Genomic DNA, 15,604 nt, shown 5'->3' with positions numbered 1-15,604 from the left:
GGGGAGGCTGTGCTTGCCGAGGGGGAGGGGCTCAGCAGGCTCACCCAGGACTGGCTTGCAGCCATCAGACAGGATGAGGTCGTCCAGGCCCACGACACCCCCTGGACCCGTCTGCCCTGCCAGGAGAATCTGAGGGCACAGAGGGCTCAGGGGGTGCCCACACCCTCTGTTGTCCCCAGGTTGGCTCCCCCAGCCTCTGGCTGCCGACCCACACCTTGTACTTCATAATCGCACACACCTCCTCCCATCACCACCCCCACAGCCCTTCAGGAGGGGCCATTGGAAAGCCACCTTCCCTCGGTCTCTCCACACGCACGCTGCCCATAAACAGACCAACAAGTTTCCTGCAGACAGCCTGGAGGCCCCAACCAGCTCCCTGAGGGGCCCCCTGGGCCACCCGCCTGTCCCCCAGCGCTGCCCTTGCTGGCCTCACCCGGAAGGGGTGGTTGCTCTGGATGTCAACCCGGTCTCGGACCCAGGCGGCCCCCAGCTCCCCATGGCGTCTACGCAGCAGAACGGGCGCCTGGGGGGCACCGGGGCTCTGAGTCTGCAGGAACAGCTGGAGGCAGCTGGCCTCGGACCCGTGCAGGTAGTAATAGAAGATGAGCTGGGAAGGGACCGGGACGGTCAGGGCAGACTCTCTGGGGCCCCAGCAGCCAGGACTGGCAACACTGAGTCCCCCACCGCCTCACCGAGCAGTTGTGGGGGCCCGAGGCTTGGAACTCGGGACTGGAGAGGATGGCAGGGGCACCAGGCTCAGCCACGGACACCAGGAAATAGCCTGGAGAGAGAGGAAACGTGCTGGGTGGCGGGGTGGGCGCTGCGGCGGGCAAGGGTCCTCACGGGGCCTCACCCTGAGCGCTGTTCCGGCTGTGGTCGCGGCGAGGCCAGGCAGGGCGCTCAGGGCCACCAGCGCTATGGTTCCGGATCCAGCCCTCAGAGTGCTGCCATAGGCCCAGCCCCATCTCAAAGTCCGTGGACATGTGGTGGCCTAGGGAGGGAAGCGAGGCTCAGGCCCTGGCCTCCCTGTTGGTGCTGACTGCCCTAAGCCGTGTGACTCCGTCTCCAGATGGACACTAGCCACCCACCCACAGACGGGATGTGCCAAGGAACAGCCCCTCCCCTGTTCTCTCAAAGACCCCTGCTCACTGCAGGTGGGCGTGTCCTCATCTGAACTGTCCCCACAGTTGTCGTCCCCATCGCACAGCTGGTGGGGCTCCACGCAGGCCTTGTTTCGGCAATGGTGATGCGCCAGGAGGCAGCGCGCCTGGGGGGCTACGGTAGGGGCAGGTTCACTCATCACTCTGGCCCCGAGCCCCCGGGGGTGGTGCAGCTGGGGGAGAGGCTCAAGACCTTCTTTCTGGGCCTGGAGCAAGCAGGCTAGGAGCTCCCGCTAACCCACCATCCCCCAGGTATGTGCCCCCCGCATAGGGCCTTACTGGGCAGCCCACAGCCCGAGAAGGCTATGTCATCCAACGCCACAGCGCCCCTGTGGGTGGCATTTCGGGTGGCAGAGAAGGTCACCTGAAGAAAACAGCGTCCTTAGGATCCAAGTCAGGGCTCAGACCTTTCCTGCTACCCCCACCAACCAGACCAAACCCCAGCTCACCTGGAAGTCACCCAGGATGCGGCCTGTGGCCACCACCAGCTCCTGCCAGCCTGGGCCCCAGGGTCCTGAGCTCTGCCACAGGATCAGCGTCTCCGTGCCATGGGTCAGCTCCAGCTGCAGCTCAGCCACATCTGTAGTGGGAGGTCCTGGGGTGCTTAGGCCCCTCCGGTGCCTCCCTAGCCTGCTGGCTGTGCCCTGCCCCAGGACCCCTACCCCTAATTTGGGGCACCCTGCCAGTCTCTGCAGCAGTCCCCCTTCCTTTCCCTGTCCCTGGGCTCGGGGCACCCCACCCGGGCTGCAGGGTCCAGCTGCACACCTGCAGAGGCTGTGTGGTACCAGAGCCTCAGCTCACAGGTGGGGGCTGCCTCGTGTAGGACAGGGGAACGCAGGGCTGCGGTGGATGCCTCTTTCCCACAGTGGGTGCCAACAGCTACGTACCAGCCTGAACGGACAGAGAGGTCAGAAGATGGGGCAGGAACCAAAGAGAGGGGGTGGCATGGAGACTTCGCCTCCCCTACATCAGGCCTCACCCAGGTCAGTGCCAAGAGTGTGGTCTGAACGGAGCCCTGGGCCCTCCAGCACAGCCCCTGCCCGATCTCGGAACCATCTGTAGCCTGAGGTGCTGATGTCTCGCCAGCCACAGGAGTCCTGCTCAAAGTCGCAGGTGAAGGGGGCACCCGGGAGAGGTGAAGTCCCATGGAAACCTGGGACAGCGAGTGGTCAGGTGAGCTGCCTGTGGTGGACTAGCCCCGCCTGCTCCCTGCGCAGCCCTGGCTTACCACACTGGGTCTCATCGGAGCAGCTCCTGCAGTCACACACGAAGTTGCACATGGCCTCGCTGGGGGTCCTGCAGTGGTTGGGGACCCAGGCCCAGCCTGGGGACCCAGCTGCCACCACAGAGACAGGTAGGTGGTCTGGGGCAGGGTGATTCCCCGATCCCAGTTGGCCGGCGACTGTCCCAGATCTCAGAAACCCCTAGGACTCGAACCCCCCAGGATGTTGGCTGTCCTGCTTTGGGACCCAAGTCAGGGGGTCAAGGAAAGGGGGCTGGGTCTGCGGCTAGAGGCCCCCTGTCAAGGCCAAGCAGAGCACGTCTGGCCTGGGAGAGGCTGGCTGCATGTCAGTATTGGGGGGGGGGTGGGTCTGCATGGGACCAAGGCTCCCCCCCCACCCCAGGAGGGAACCAGAGGCCCTACCAAGAGGGTGCCTCCCAAGGGGAGGCATCATGGGTGGCCCAGGCCCCCTCGGGTTCCATCCTGGATGTGCCTCCAGGGCCCTCTCACCTTGGGCCTGGGAGAGCGGTTTTCCCTAGAGGGGCAATCCCCAGGACCTCAAGGGCTTACCCTTGGGGCCCCCACGGCCTTGCATCCAAACCCCTGGCCAGCTCTGCTTCAGGAGCAGGACCTGAGGACTCACCTACGAGCAGGACCAGGGTGGGAAGGAGGTGGCTGGACAGAGCAGAGGGTGCGAGGCCAGGAGCCATGCCTGCACTGGGCAACCTGGTAGGGACTTTGCTGGCTTATCAGCCTGTGGCCCCTATGGGCTGACTCCGCTCTAACTGGACAGCGGCCCCCCTGGCCAGCCCCTCCCCTTGCTGATGAGGTACATTCAGTTGTAAATGTCCAAAAGGGGCCCCTGCTTCAGGTCAGCCCCCACCTGCCTCGTAACTTCAGACCGAAGGTCAGGCCCGCTTGTCATGCCCACCGCCACACGGTCCTGCCTGGTGGAAGCCCCAGCTGGAGGCAGTGCAGGCAGCACAGGCTGCAGCCACTTCTCCAGGGGCCTCTGTCCCCACCTGGCTACGAGGTCAGCCTGGCTCAGGGCTACCAGCAGGAGCCCAGCTTATGCAACCCGCCATCTGTGGGCGTGGGGGTAGCAGCCAGGGACCTTGACCACGTCCATCTCCATCACTCTGTAGCTCGTCTATAAAAAAGCACTTATTTGTGGAAACTGTCCTGAGCAGCGGGGACTCAGTGTCCGGGGGCCCAAGTGTCATGGCACAGACCAGACCCCCAGTGCGGGGTTGGGAGACAGGATCTGCTCGCAATGTATGCTGTGACCTGGGAGCTTGTGTCACCTGAACCTGTTTCCTTGTTTGTAAAATGAAGTGGCAATAGCACCTGCCTGGAAGCTAGCGAGCTCACGAGTGATCGCAGCCAAAGCAGGAGGCACCCACACTCAAAGGGACAGCTGTGCCTCAGTGTCTGGCCCTGCCCTCTGTGTGAACCCCCACAGCCCTGCACCTGGAGGGGAGGAGAGGAGAGAGGCTCCAGCTCCATGTCGGAAGCCCTGCCCATTCACTTTGAGCGGGAGCCCTTGGCCGTGGGACCTGCTCTTAGAAGCAAGGAGCCACAGGCCACTTTCATGTGTGGCCTTGGTTGGCAGAGCACACAGGGACACTGGTATCAGCCAGCCACGACGGTGGTCACTGGAGCCATCCCTGCCTTGTACCGTGAGAGGGGCACCCCTGCCCTGGCCGGTCCCGAGGGACCAGGCACTAAGTCCTTGCGTAAGGGCCCGGGGGGCCTCTTCCCAGATGTCCTTGGGGATAGCAGTCTCATGGAAGAGCAATTAGGCCATAAATGGGGACAGCAGCTCCAGGGCTCCCTTATCAGACCCCAAAGGGCTGAGTATGCACTGCCACTCCCTGGGGCCCCGAAAGGTGGAGCCAAGAGGGATCCCAGAGCTGCCTCCGGCTCTCTGCCACCCACCTGCTTTAGTCAGGGGTCCAGAGGGGTGACCCAGGAGCACAGAAGCCAAGACATACAGCATCCGGGACTAGACAATGCTTTTAATTTCCGTGGGCGAGGTAAACCCAGGCACTGGGGCCAGGCTGCTGTCTGTCTCCCAGGCCTGGCCAGGGTGGTACAGTGCCAGGTTGCAGCCCAGCCCCTCAGGAGGGGCTTCAAAGGCAGAGTTCCAAATGGGTGGCTGGAGGTAGCAGGCCTCAGAGGGGCCTCAATAGCCGTCATCGGCCCAGGTGACCTCGTAGTCGGGGTACCTGGCTTTGATCTTCTCGGTGGAGACAGAGTGCTGGGCTCGACCGTATCCCTGATGAAAGAAGGCAGCTCTTACAGCCCCTGTCCTGGGTCTGGGTGGCCAGTTAGCAGGTGACAGCCAGAAGCCAGACTGGGAGGGGGGCCCCAGGGCAGAGCCATCACCCCTAACCATCCCAGGGAGCTCTCCTACGGAAAGGTGGCCACCAAGGTGAACGGACCTGGATGGCAGACCCTCTAACCCAAGGCCCGAGCTATGCTAGGTGCCAAGAGAGTGACCTTGTGTCCACTGGTGGCTTGGTGAAGGGAGAGGGAGGGGCCCGAGTTTCACCCCAATACTGACTGCCTCAAAGAGCTGAAGGGCAGCGACAGCCCAACCAGCCCTCTTGGGTAGGGCAGGACCCGGCTCAGTGCAGCTGAGGGGCAAGCAGCTGCCTCCCTGCCATCCCATGTGCTTCCTGCCCCATGTCACATGGGAAACTGGGCGTCCAGGCGCTGGACTGGGGTTCTGCAGCTGAGACAGCAATGGGTGCTTGTGAGAGCTGGTCAGGCGGCTGGGAGGGCCAGCGAGCTCACCATGGAGTAGCCGTACACGTGGATCTTCTTGTCCTGGCTCTGGTGGGAAATGCGCCCGCCTCCCATGCACTCGCAGTCATAGCCCTTCTTCTGCATCTCGCCAGACACCTGGTCGTAGATGTCGGCTGGGAGGAGGAGGAGGGCGGCTCAGCACTCAGCTGTGGCTGCCCTCGGGGCCCAAGGGGTCTGAAGCCCCAGCTCTGAGCAGCTCCTTCCTCAGGAGAGGGGGCCCTCCAAGCTGGGGAGGGGTTTAAGTGGAAGCGGGGGCGCCTGGGCAGGGGCGCCGGGACTAGGAGAGCCGGATCGGGCCACGGCAGCTCCTTGGTCTCCAGGACGCCCACTCCTTCTAGGCCCGCCTGTGATCAGACCTGACACAGGATCACCTCCCACGAGGCCCGCTCGGTCCCGCCGCACAGGGGCGGCTGACCCCGCCCACAGGCTGCTGGCCCCGCCCCTGGTCCTCCTCCCCGCCCTCACCGTGGTACTCGGCCCACTTGTAGCCGCGCACGATCTCCTTGCTCTCCCCTGCAGGGGCCCCGGCGGGAGCCGCCGCGTGGACTCGAATCAGCACGTATTTGAAGACGCCATCGGAGTCGATATCCACATCGGGGATCTGGGAAAGGTCCGCCGCCGCCATGTTCCCCGGAGCGCGCCCGCCCCAGCGCTCCGCGGCCCTTCCCCAACGCGACCCAGCGCAGGAGGCGGGCTCTGGGAGTCCGTGGCCAACCCCGCGGGGGCATGCTGGTTTGGCCCTCAGCCTCAGCCTATCGTGCCGCCGACCCGCAGCGCGGACTGGCCAATCACAACCTAGCTCCTTGCAGCCCGGACACCACGCGGGTCCTATTTAAAGCGGAACGCGAAATCTGGAGTGAATGGTGGTTAAAACCAGCGGAAGCGAAGTTTCTTTCCAGCTCGGCCACGGGCTGGTGGCAGTCCCCTTTGGGGGGGGGGGGGGTTAGGCGGTCCGTGAGGCCGGAGGAACGCTCTCTGGCTTTGACCGTCTACCCCACTGTATCCGAGAGCCTCCCTTCCCCGTCCCCCACCGTGACCGAGGGCCGCCCTCCCGTTTCCCCCACCGTGTCCGAAGGCTGGCCTCCCCCGACTCCCTACCGTGTCCGAGGACTTCCTCGCCCCGTCCCACCCGCTCCCCCGCACAATGAAGCAGCAATGGCTACATTCGAGTTGTTTTACTTGGTTCGAAAAGCGCTCGCCCTCTACAAACAGCCCCGGTCCACGGATCTTCCAGGTCGGCCGGCTCTCAGGCGTGGGGGGCAAGCGGGGCGCAGGGCCGAGGCGGGCGCGCAGGCGTGTGGGGGAGGGGGGTACAGGGGGCACAGTCGGGGGGCGAGAACCGGAAATGGAGGCGTTCACAATTTAATTAAGTTGATGCCCACTACCGGCCTCAACTGGTGGCTGGGAGCTTCAGGAGGGCCTTTGCGGGCGCCCAGCTTCACCCCGTCTCCGGGTCACTCGTCCTCCATGGAGTCCGGGCCGGGGCTAGATACACCCCGGGGAAGGGCGGGGGCCGAGGGTCACCCGAGCGTGCGCTCCGGAGGGCCGGAGCTGGGCCGCTAGCCTCGCGTTTCCAGCTCGCAGCACAGGGCACTGCCAGAGCAAGGGCGCGCGGGGGCAGCTGGTGCAATGGCTCCCCCAACCCCTCGGGTGTACCCCCGCCCTGGCCAACTAATTCTTTTCCGCACCTGCTCCCACCACGCTTTTCCCTGTCCCACTCCCAACTGGGAAGCCCCTCGGTCGCCCTATCTGCTTCCTGCCTCACTGTGAGGTTAGGGGCCTGCGCTGCCGTTTGCAGCCCGGCTCTGCCCTGGCACCCGCCGAGGCCCATCCTGTAGGGTGTGGGCAGGAGCTGGACTCACGCCCAGCCAGATTTCAGCACTGGGCTGGCGCCTGGCCAGCGTCCCCACACATCCTCTTTTCCCCCTTCCCGGGTCCACCTCCCTTCTGGCTGGGTATCTTTGCGCGTGGGCTGAAGACCTAGTACTCCCGTACTGCCTCTTACTCCAGCCCTTTCTGCAGGCCCAGGCCAGGGTGGCCTGTGGTGAGGGGAGGCAGGCGGGCAGCAACGAAAAACGTGCGGGCTCGGGGGCCGGCTATACCCTCTCCAGCCAGGGCTGGGGTCAGCGGAACGCAGTGCGCACCACCAGGACGCGCTGGGGACACGGACACACCGAGACCAATCAGGGTGTTCTCCAAAGAGGAAAAAAGGCGTCTGAGCTGGACGCATCCCAGACTACAGGAGCTGAGTGGGGGCGTGTTAAAAGGGACGGGGACTAGTCTTTGGTCAATTCGGGCCCTTGGACCCGGGCAAGCCAGGGTTGGAGCGGTTCCAGGGAGGCCCTGCAGACGACAGGGGACGGACGAACCGGATCTGCGCGGTGGGGTCTGCAGTAGTGAACCCCTCCGCTTGATGGCAGGGCCGGACGGTCCTCAGGCCCACCCCGCCTCCCAGCGGGGAGCACCAAGCGGCTAAGGACCGGACTCTGGGTAGGACCGAGGGAGAGCTGGCGAAGTGGGAGCCGGGCTGGACTAATAGGGAGGGGTCGCAGTGGGGGAGGAGGGAAAGGCAGGGCCTGTGGAGAACACAATGGGGTAGGACCTGGGCGGAGCTCATGGCGAACAGGGCAGGGACTGGACGAATTTGAGGAGGGGCTTGGGAGAAGCAGGGGCGGGGTCTGAGCAAATCCTAGGTGGACTGGGCCGGGCCTGAGAAGGTTGGGCGGGGCGTGGGCCCGTCTCATTGGAGCCTGAATGGACTGAGCAGGTCCTGAATGGGCTCGGCAGGGCTCGGAGCATCCCTGGGTGGGTTGGGCGGGGCCTGAGTGACTTGGGCGGGGCTCAGGGCGGCCCTAGGTAGACTGGGCGGGGCTGAGAACGCTGGGCGGGTCCTGCGTGGATTGGACCGGGCCCTGGCGCGCCCTCGCGGTTCACATGATGTCGTCGAGCAGGTTGGCGCTGGCCACCCAGTCGAGTGCGCGAGGCTCGGAAGCGGCCATGATCATGCACATGAAAGGGCGGCCTGTGCGCCTGTCAGTGGGGTAGATGGTGGTGGGTGTGAAGCGCCGGTTGGCCTCGACGAACTCGCAGAGCTGCTCGTAGACGCGCGGAAACTCGTGGCGCAGGAAGACGCCGCGCAGCCGCAGCTCGCGCTGGATGTGGATGAAGGCCACCTCTCGCGCGCGCCGACCCGCCTCGCCTTCCTGGTCCAGGCCCGCCGTGCCCGGCGGGGGCGTCAGGATCAGCGTTTCCATTTCGGGTTCGCGTCCCCGGGCTGGGGGGGGCCGCGCCGGGCTGCCCGCCGCCAGCGCCACCTTGGCGAACTTTCGCACCGTGGGCCCAGGACTGCGCGGTGCGGGTGCGGGCCGGCCGGGGGGCGGGGCACCGGGACCTACGGCCACCGACACACTGAGCAGGAAGCACTCGGCCGGCTCGTACAGGCGCCCGGCCGCCGCCAGCTCACGCGCGTAGCTGCCCAGGGGTGCCGCGTGCGTGGCCAGCTCGCGCAGCGACAGGTAGGTGGGCGACAGCAGCAGTCCCTCGAGGCCGAAGCGCAGGAAGTTGTCCGCGGAGCCAGGGCTCGGGAAACCCAGAAAGAGCACACCACGGCCGCGCGACAAGAAGCCGACACGCGCGATGCGAGAGAAGGCGCGGTGCACTGGGCTGCTGTCGCGGCAGAACTGCAGCACGTGGCGGCACACGCTGCTCACGCGGCCATACACGCAGCGCGCCTTGTGTGTGTCCCAGTCCTCGCGGCGGCACAGGCGCGAGCAGTAGTAGGTGTAGCAGCTGTGGCAGGATTTGAAGTATAGGCAGGCGTTGAACATGGTCTCAGTGCGCCGGCAGCGCGCGTTGGAACACGTCATCAGGTCGTCCTCATCCGCGCTGGGCTCCGGGGACGCGTCGGCCGCCTGGCCCGGGCCTACAGGCTCCTCGGCGCTACCCGCCGAGGCGGGTGGTGAACGGGGCGCCAGCGCGGGGGCCCCGGGGCCCGCCGGCCGAGACTCCAGCAGGCGGCGAAGCCGGCGGCCCAGGCCGTTGGCCGCCGGCTCAGGAACTTGACCGGCAGGGGGCCTCGAGTCGATCACCAGGTCAGTGATGAGCTCGTCTAGCTGCTCGAGGCTGCGCTGGCGGCCAGAGGTGGGACCATCGTGGGCGGCAGTCGGGGGCGGCCCCGCGCGGCCCCCAGCCAGCTCCCAGCCCCTGGCAGTCGGGCGCTCGGCGGCGCGCAAATCATTGTCGGTGATGGTGATCTCGGGAGTCACGTACCAATTGCGGCCCGGGCCCTCGCCCGGGCGGCCCTTCTCCGACAGCGAAGTCTCAGACAGTGACAGCGCCGCGTAGCGTCTGGGCGAGGTGGACAGGTTCACGACGATGGGTGGGCGCCGACCTTCCGGGGAAGCGCCTTGCAGCTCCCGCGCCTCGCGCCCTAGCAGATTCTCATAGCTGCGGCCGCGGCCCAGGGGATCCTCGCGGCGTGGCCCGGGCGCCAGGATGTTGTCCCAGGAGCGCGAGTAGTGGCGGCTGTCGGTCGCCAGCCGGGGCGGGCTGGTGCCGGTGCCGCCGTGCCAGGAGGCGAGCAACGGCCCGTGGTCCGGGGGAGGCGCCACCTGCAGGGTTCGGTAAGGCCGCGGGCCCCAGTCGCCCCAGGCCTGGCTGCTACGTGGGTGTGGGTAAGTTCGCGTCAGAGTGTCGCGGTCGCGGTACCATCCAAAGTCCTCTGTGTAAAAGGATCGGGCAGCGGGGTGGGCCTGGCGCTCCTCGGGCGGATAGCGGGGGCCCCAGGGTGGGCCGTAGGCTCGGAGTGCCTCCCCATAGTAGGAACGGGAAGGCGGTTCCTGAACCGGGAAGGTGCGCACTTCCCCTGCATAGTAGCCGCCCCCGTGCCTTGGACTGGGGCCGGGAGGCTCCTCGGACGGGAAGGGCCTGGGGTAGTAGCTGTTGAAGTGAGGACCCGGGCTGGTTGTGAAGCCGCTGGGGTGGCCCTCAGGCTCCTCGGTGTAGAAGAATTGGGTGGGGCCTGGCGGGGTGGTGAAGGGCAGACTTCGGCGCTCCGAGTAGTCCCGGGGCCCAGGTAGGGGCCCGTCGCAATACAGCGCACGGGGGTCCACGCAGTAAGAGTCACTGGGAGTGGGGGTGCGCGACAGCGCCATATGGCGAGGTCCGGGCACTGTGAGGCCGTAGAGCTGTGGGGCTGCTCTGGCCCAGGATGTGGTCTCGGCGGGTCCGCAGGGCCGCGAGCCCCGGACGGCATGCTGCAGGACCGCATCGTCGGGCTTGATGTCCAGGCGGCAGCGGACGTGGGGGGCGGGCCCGGTGGGCGGCTCAGGAGGCGCGCATTGGCCGGCGGCGGCGCATAGGGGCGCGATGCGGCCTGGGCCGCCCCGCTGCGGCTGCAGCTTGATGGGGTGCAGCTCGTTGGCGAGCGCACGCAGCGAGGGGTACGCAGGCTCGCGGCGTGGGGACCCCTCGGCCCGCGCCGCTCGTTGGACTTCCCGGCCTCGGCGCGGCAGTACTGGCGGCGAGGCGGGCGCGGGCGCCAGGCCTGGGGGCGCGCGGGGCGCACTCTTGGAGCGGGCGCGGCGCCGGGTTTCGCCATCACGGGGCCGGGTGCGGGGCGCAGGGGGCTCTGGGGGCGGTGGCTCAGGGAGGGCCTCCATGGCTGCCCCGTCCAGCACCTCCAGGAAGTCGAAGCTGCGGCAGTGGCGCTTGTTGAAAGGCGGGGGCGCAGCAGGCCGGGCCACGGAGCGCTCACATGGCGGTCGCCTCGACGCGGGCCCCGGGGCCGCCACCTTGATGTCTTGGTACACGGTCGACACCAACAGGTCTGGTGGGTCCGTGCGGGTCATCTTAAAAGAGGTCCCCAGGCTGGCAGCTGCAGCTCACTAGGCCTTGTGGGGCTTTCGCCCTGGGGGGAGACACGGGTCAGGGCGGCCCCTTCGCATCGCAGGCCCGGCTACACACACGCGCTGGCGCGACTTACCTGGGGTGCAGGGGGTGGAGCAGCCCTGGTTTTGGGCCTTGGATGAGGCCGCAGGCACTTGCTCCATGCTGGCGTGGAAAGCACCTGCAGGAGGAACCCAGTTGTGCAGCCACTCAGGTCCTTTCCCCACGCCACCATCTTTGGGCCACCTTCTGCTGGGATGGAGCTGGGATGGGTCAGCTAGAAAGGTGATGCCATTGCTGTGGTTCCTGAGCTCCTGGCCCCAATAGGGCCCGCTGGGCAGGCTTGGTTAGACCCCCTTTCCTGGGACAGGACAGGGTAGGAAGAGTAGGGGTGTGGTCCTAGAACCTCCCCTGGTGCCCACTGGCTTGAATGACGGTGAGCTTATTTGGGGCATCACATACAGACAACTTCTTTATGGCTGTTGGCTCCACAAAACCGGGGGTGACAGAAGCCCCCTCCTAGGGTCCCATGCAGAGAGAGCCCTCCCCTGGCCCTAGCCTTAGCCTACTCTGCACAGTCACTGAGTCTCCCACCCCACCTGCTGACCAGGCTGGACATGGGATCCCTCCCCTGGTGCCACTGCACTGGGGACAGCCCTCTGTGCCAAGCCCCAGTGGGCCCTGAGGTGGCCCCATTAGGTCTGGCCCCTAGGCTGATGAACTGGCACATCCCACCGTTGACACTTACTATGGCCCAGGCCAAAATAATGTCCCCAAAGAGCATACTGGGCCCTAAAGCCCCCTTTCCTCTGCAGAGACCTGACTCCAGCTATCTTGGTGGGTTGAAACCCACCAAGCTTGTTGGGGTTACATGACAAGGCCTGGAAAGTGACCCACTAGCTTTGCAGCCTGCCCACTGCAAGACCACATGGGTGTGTGAGAGCCATGGTCACGGTGGCCCTTTTCCCCTGAGTAGAGCACCTGGCCAGGAGGCCTGCCCGGGAGGAGGCAGGGTGGTGGGCGGCTACAGCCCTTCCCCCCTTCTAAGGAGCGGTCCTCCCCCAGCAGCTCTGGAAGGCTCCATGGAAACCTGAGGTTCCAGGCCCCTCCGATGCTCGTTATGTTGGGATCCACCCCTCTGCACCAGGCTCACAGACTTGGACCACCTGCCCCTCTGTGGTGCCAAGGCCTGGACAGGCTGTGGAGGGGCTCAGACCGTGCTGACAGGGCCCCACCTCTTCACACAGCCTGGGGGCACATGCCCCAGGGTGAGCTGGGAAAGTGGGGGGTGGGCTCTCATCTGGAAGGATCTCTGGTCCGGTAGACCCTCTGTGTCCCACGTGTGTAAGAGACTCCCCCCCCCCAGCAGGGCTGCTCTTCTGGGTCAGGGCCACCAAAGCCCAGTGCCTGTCCCCATCCCAGCTTCACGTCCACCCCAACTCTCCCTGGTTCGCCGTTTGCCCCCCTTCCATTCATCTTAAGCTCAAAGCAAGGCCGGAATTAGGGGCCATATGACAGGGTGAGACTCCGCCCCAGGGAGGTGACAGCCTGGCCTTGCCGCTGCAGTGGTGAGGGAGACACCCCACCCCATGGGAATAGGGGTGGTCTGCCCCGCTTCGGTCCTAGGCCTAAGAGCTTCGCGGGCGACCCTCCCCACCGCGCAGCCTGGCTCCGGTCCCGGGCCCAGAGCGCCCCTCGCGGGACCTGCCGGAGTCGGCCAGGAGCGGGACCCCCCATCTTGTGGGCGCCCCATCCAAGACATGGAGCGCGGGGCAGCGACCCCCGACCCCTTACCTGGGCGCTGCTCCCCCGTGAAACCCAATGGGCTGCGCAGGCCCACACCCGCCCGTCGTCCCCCGCTCCACCGCGTCCTGGGCGCATCCGCGCCGCGTCCTCGGCACCGGCAGAAGCTTCGAGGCAGCGGCGCGGAGGCCGACCGGCCGCTCAGTTCCGCCCCCGATGGCCGCCGGTGGTGTTGCATTTAAAGGGGCCGCGCCGTGGGCCTGGGACCCGCGTGGCCCGCTAGCTCCGCATTGGGGCTGTGCTGGGCGCTGCGTGACGAGCCCTCCCGCACCAGTAAGGGTGAGGTCTAACAGACCTGGGGTCTAACCAGGGAACCCGCACCCAGGGAGCAGCCTACCAGCCTTGCCAGCCTCTACCTGGTGTTCTGGAGGACACCTCCCCAGGGCAGCTGGTGGCCCAGCAGGGTGTGGGAGCAGAGCTCTGGAGGAGCCCCAAGTCCTGGCCGGGGCTGTGGACAGCTCCCAGAATGCACACCTTGGGTTGAGCCCAGGCAGGACCAGATGGGCTGCTCCCTGCCCTGCTGACTCTGTGCTGCACTTGGAAGCACCAAACTCTGCAGGTACCTGCGGCCATATGGCCCCATGCCCAAGTGGGCCCTGAAGCCTCCTGTCCCCAGGATGCCCAGCCTCTTCCAGGCGAGGACACACTCCTTGCTTCCCCCCTCTTCTCCCCCATTGTGTCTAGGCAGGCAGGGGCTGTCCCTGCTCTGGGCAGATCTGCAGGTGGGCCACTCATAAGCCACATGGTGACACCCTCTCCAGTCCTGCCAGTTCCTCCCAAACAAGATGCTGAGCCAGGGACCGTCTAACTTGGCAGAGGGTGCGTCATGGACACCCTTGGCGCCAAAGAGCAGGACCTGCCTATTGTGGGCTCGTTAGATGTGGGGCCCAGGGCAAGTCTACTTCATATTGGCCTTGTCCCGTCTGTGGACGCCATAAGGATGGCTGACGTCACAGGCTGTGGGCTAAAGGAAGTCCCTACATATCAGCTTGATGCCGGTCCCCCAGCACCTGCTGTCCCACTCCCCCCCCCAAAAAAAAAACCAACCACTCTAGGCACAGGGATTGGGGAGCGCAGGCTTTCTGGGACTGGGAAGCTAAGGCCCAGCCACCATCCTCCACCTGGTGCACAGCCTGCCCAGCCCTGGAAGGAGGGGCAGCTCCAGTACCAAAGCTGTTCTCATGGTAACAGTGGGTCGTGGGAAGAGCCGGGTGCTGCAGGCCGCTGGTGGAGGGGGCAGGGGCTGAAGGTGACTGTCGGGAGGGAACAGGGAGGTAGCTGGGACAGGACAGGGGCTCTGGGAAGCCAGCGGGGCACAGGCACACGCCTGCCCTCAGAGGGCTGCACAGCCTGAGGTATTCCTGGAAGCAACTGTCCATCCTTGGCCTAGGTGGCATGGGACAGGCACGCTGGACAGTGGCCATGCCAGGCCAGCCTCCAAAGATGTCTGGCCAGTGGCGCTGGAAGGCCTCCTACCCCAGGAGGCAGCCTCCCTTCTGGGGAAAAACAACTCTTCGGCCCAAATGCAAGGCGCTCAGGCCTTTGCCACCAAGCCCCAGCGACCAGGGGCGGAGGGAGCCGGCAGAAGCACACGCAGACACGCGGTAAAACAGGAGAGCTTTATGGGTGGAGTGGAGTGGAAGAAGAAAAAGGAAATGAGTGAGGTGCAGCGCCGGACACCGGCCTGCGAGACGCGCCCGCGATGCCCGGCGCGGGCAGCCTGCGCCCCAGGACCACGAGGGCGGGCGCTCCGCAGCCCCGTGGCGCCGCGGCAGGAAGCGGAGCGCGCCCGCATGCGGTGGGCTGCGGCCGGCGGGGGCCGACGAGGGCGCCCCGCCCCTGTAAACAGCCTCGCGGGCCTCCCGGCCTGTCCCTCCCTGAGAAGCGCTGGGGGCCCACCGCCCCGCTCCCTGTAGGGCGGGCCCGGCACCCCCAGCAAGCAGAGCGGGCGCGCGGACCCCGCCCCGGCCTAGAGCTCCTCGTAGTCCCCGCCCCCACGGTGGCCGCCCGGGGCCCCGCCGCCCAGGAAGGCCTCCAGCTCGTCCAGCGCCGAGCGCGGGCCTCGCGGCCGCCGCCGCCGCCGGTCCTCCCGGCCGTCGTCCTTGTCCTTGTCCTTCTTGTGCTTGGTCCGCCTCTTTGCAGCCTTCTCTTCCTCCTGGGGGTGCAGCGCGGCGTCACAGGGGCGCCCGGAGTCAGAGCCCACCCGAGACCCGCGCGGCGCCGGGAGGCGGGTACCTCTCGGCCTTTCTTCTTCTTTCTCTTCTCCTCCTTGGAGGGAGGCCTGCCCTCCTTATCTGCACAGAGGAGGCAGCGTCAGCTCCCCACGTGGCTCCCTGCCAGCGTGGGAGGCGGATGCTCGGTCTCGGCCAGGTTCCGGTGGGGGCGCTGCCCGCGGGGGCGCTCCAAGAGCCCACACCCACAGCCCCGAGCCTCGGTCCTGGTGACACGGCTGACCTGCTGGCCGCCCTAGTGTGCTCACTGACATGCCAACGCTTCAACACCAGGACGAGCCTGGGAGGACAGTTTCCTCCCCATTCTGGGGACCGGGAGTTTCTGGGCTATGTCCCAGGTGACGCTGCTGGCTGGGGCAGAGCTGGGCTCACATGACACAGTGTGGGACGGGGCCAGGGAGCTGAGGAGCCAGCGCCACAGACCCACGAGTGCGCATCAGGCCTGGAGACCACACCAGCTGCTACGGTCAAGGCCGGGCTTCTCAGGCCCC

General features: G+C 66.4%; 4 protein-coding genes across 7 annotated transcripts in view; all 4 read right to left on the bottom strand.

The window, feature by feature from the left end:
* MAMDC4 (MAM domain containing 4) overlaps positions 1-4,295 on the bottom strand; it is a 9,314-nt gene extending 5,019 nt beyond the window's left edge. The window contains exons 1-11 of the mRNA XM_019640521.1: positions 3,026-4,295; positions 2,389-2,496; positions 2,140-2,313; positions 1,926-2,051; positions 1,610-1,740; positions 1,440-1,524; positions 1,150-1,275; positions 854-991; positions 693-781; positions 434-607; positions 12-129 (exon numbers count right to left, since the gene is read on the bottom strand). Of these exons, the coding sequence (XP_019496066.1) occupies positions 12-129; positions 434-607; positions 693-781; positions 854-991; positions 1,150-1,275; positions 1,440-1,524; positions 1,610-1,740; positions 1,926-2,051; positions 2,140-2,313; positions 2,389-2,496; positions 3,026-3,092 (1,336 nt within the window). The 5' untranslated portion in view covers positions 3,093-4,295. The remainder of the gene's footprint in view (positions 1-11; positions 130-433; positions 608-692; positions 782-853; positions 992-1,149; positions 1,276-1,439; positions 1,525-1,609; positions 1,741-1,925; positions 2,052-2,139; positions 2,314-2,388; positions 2,497-3,025) is intronic.
* An 87-nt stretch (positions 4,296-4,382) lies between these two features.
* Positions 4,383-6,099, bottom strand: PHPT1 (phosphohistidine phosphatase 1). Its single transcript, XM_019640516.1, has 3 exons — positions 5,659-6,099; positions 5,182-5,306; positions 4,383-4,660 (listed from the first exon to the last, which is right to left on the bottom strand). Exons 1-3 carry the CDS (start codon positions 5,816-5,818, stop codon positions 4,568-4,570), a joined length of 378 nt encoding a protein of 125 aa, XP_019496061.1. The 5' UTR covers positions 5,819-6,099; the 3' UTR covers positions 4,383-4,567.
* Positions 6,100-6,353: 254 nt separating this feature from the next.
* AJM1 (apical junction component 1 homolog) lies at positions 6,354-14,394 on the bottom strand. 4 transcript variants are annotated; one of them, XM_019640344.1, is made up of 3 exons: positions 12,874-14,394; positions 11,177-11,440; positions 6,354-11,101 (listed from the first exon to the last, which is right to left on the bottom strand). In XM_019640344.1, exon 3 carries the CDS (start codon positions 11,040-11,042, stop codon positions 8,124-8,126), a length of 2,919 nt encoding a protein of 972 aa, XP_019495889.1. In that variant the 5' UTR covers positions 11,043-11,101; positions 11,177-11,440; positions 12,874-14,394; the 3' UTR covers positions 6,354-8,123. The 4 variants fall into 4 exon arrangements, with proteins under 4 accessions (XP_019495889.1, XP_019495909.1, XP_019495918.1 ...); XM_019640364.1 differs by having other exon boundaries at positions 11,177-11,356; XM_019640373.1 differs by having other exon boundaries at positions 11,177-11,260.
* Positions 14,395-14,487: 93 nt separating this feature from the next.
* RABL6 (RAB, member RAS oncogene family like 6) overlaps positions 14,488-15,604 on the bottom strand; it is a 22,169-nt gene continuing 21,052 nt past the window's right edge. Inside the window, exons 14-15 of the mRNA XM_019640384.1 lie at positions 15,118-15,176; positions 14,488-15,037 (exon numbers count right to left, since the gene is read on the bottom strand). Of these exons, the coding sequence (XP_019495929.1) occupies positions 14,852-15,037; positions 15,118-15,176 (245 nt within the window). The 3' untranslated portion in view covers positions 14,488-14,851. The remainder of the gene's footprint in view (positions 15,038-15,117; positions 15,177-15,604) is intronic.

The sequence above is a fragment of the Hipposideros armiger genome, unplaced genomic scaffold, assembly GCF_001890085.2.
Source record: "Hipposideros armiger isolate ML-2016 unplaced genomic scaffold, ASM189008v1 scaffold_3, whole genome shotgun sequence".
Taxonomy (NCBI): Eukaryota; Metazoa; Chordata; class Mammalia; order Chiroptera; family Hipposideridae; genus Hipposideros; species Hipposideros armiger.
The sequence above is the reverse complement of the archived record's forward strand: the minus strand, read 5'-3'. Positions and strand labels throughout refer to the sequence as shown.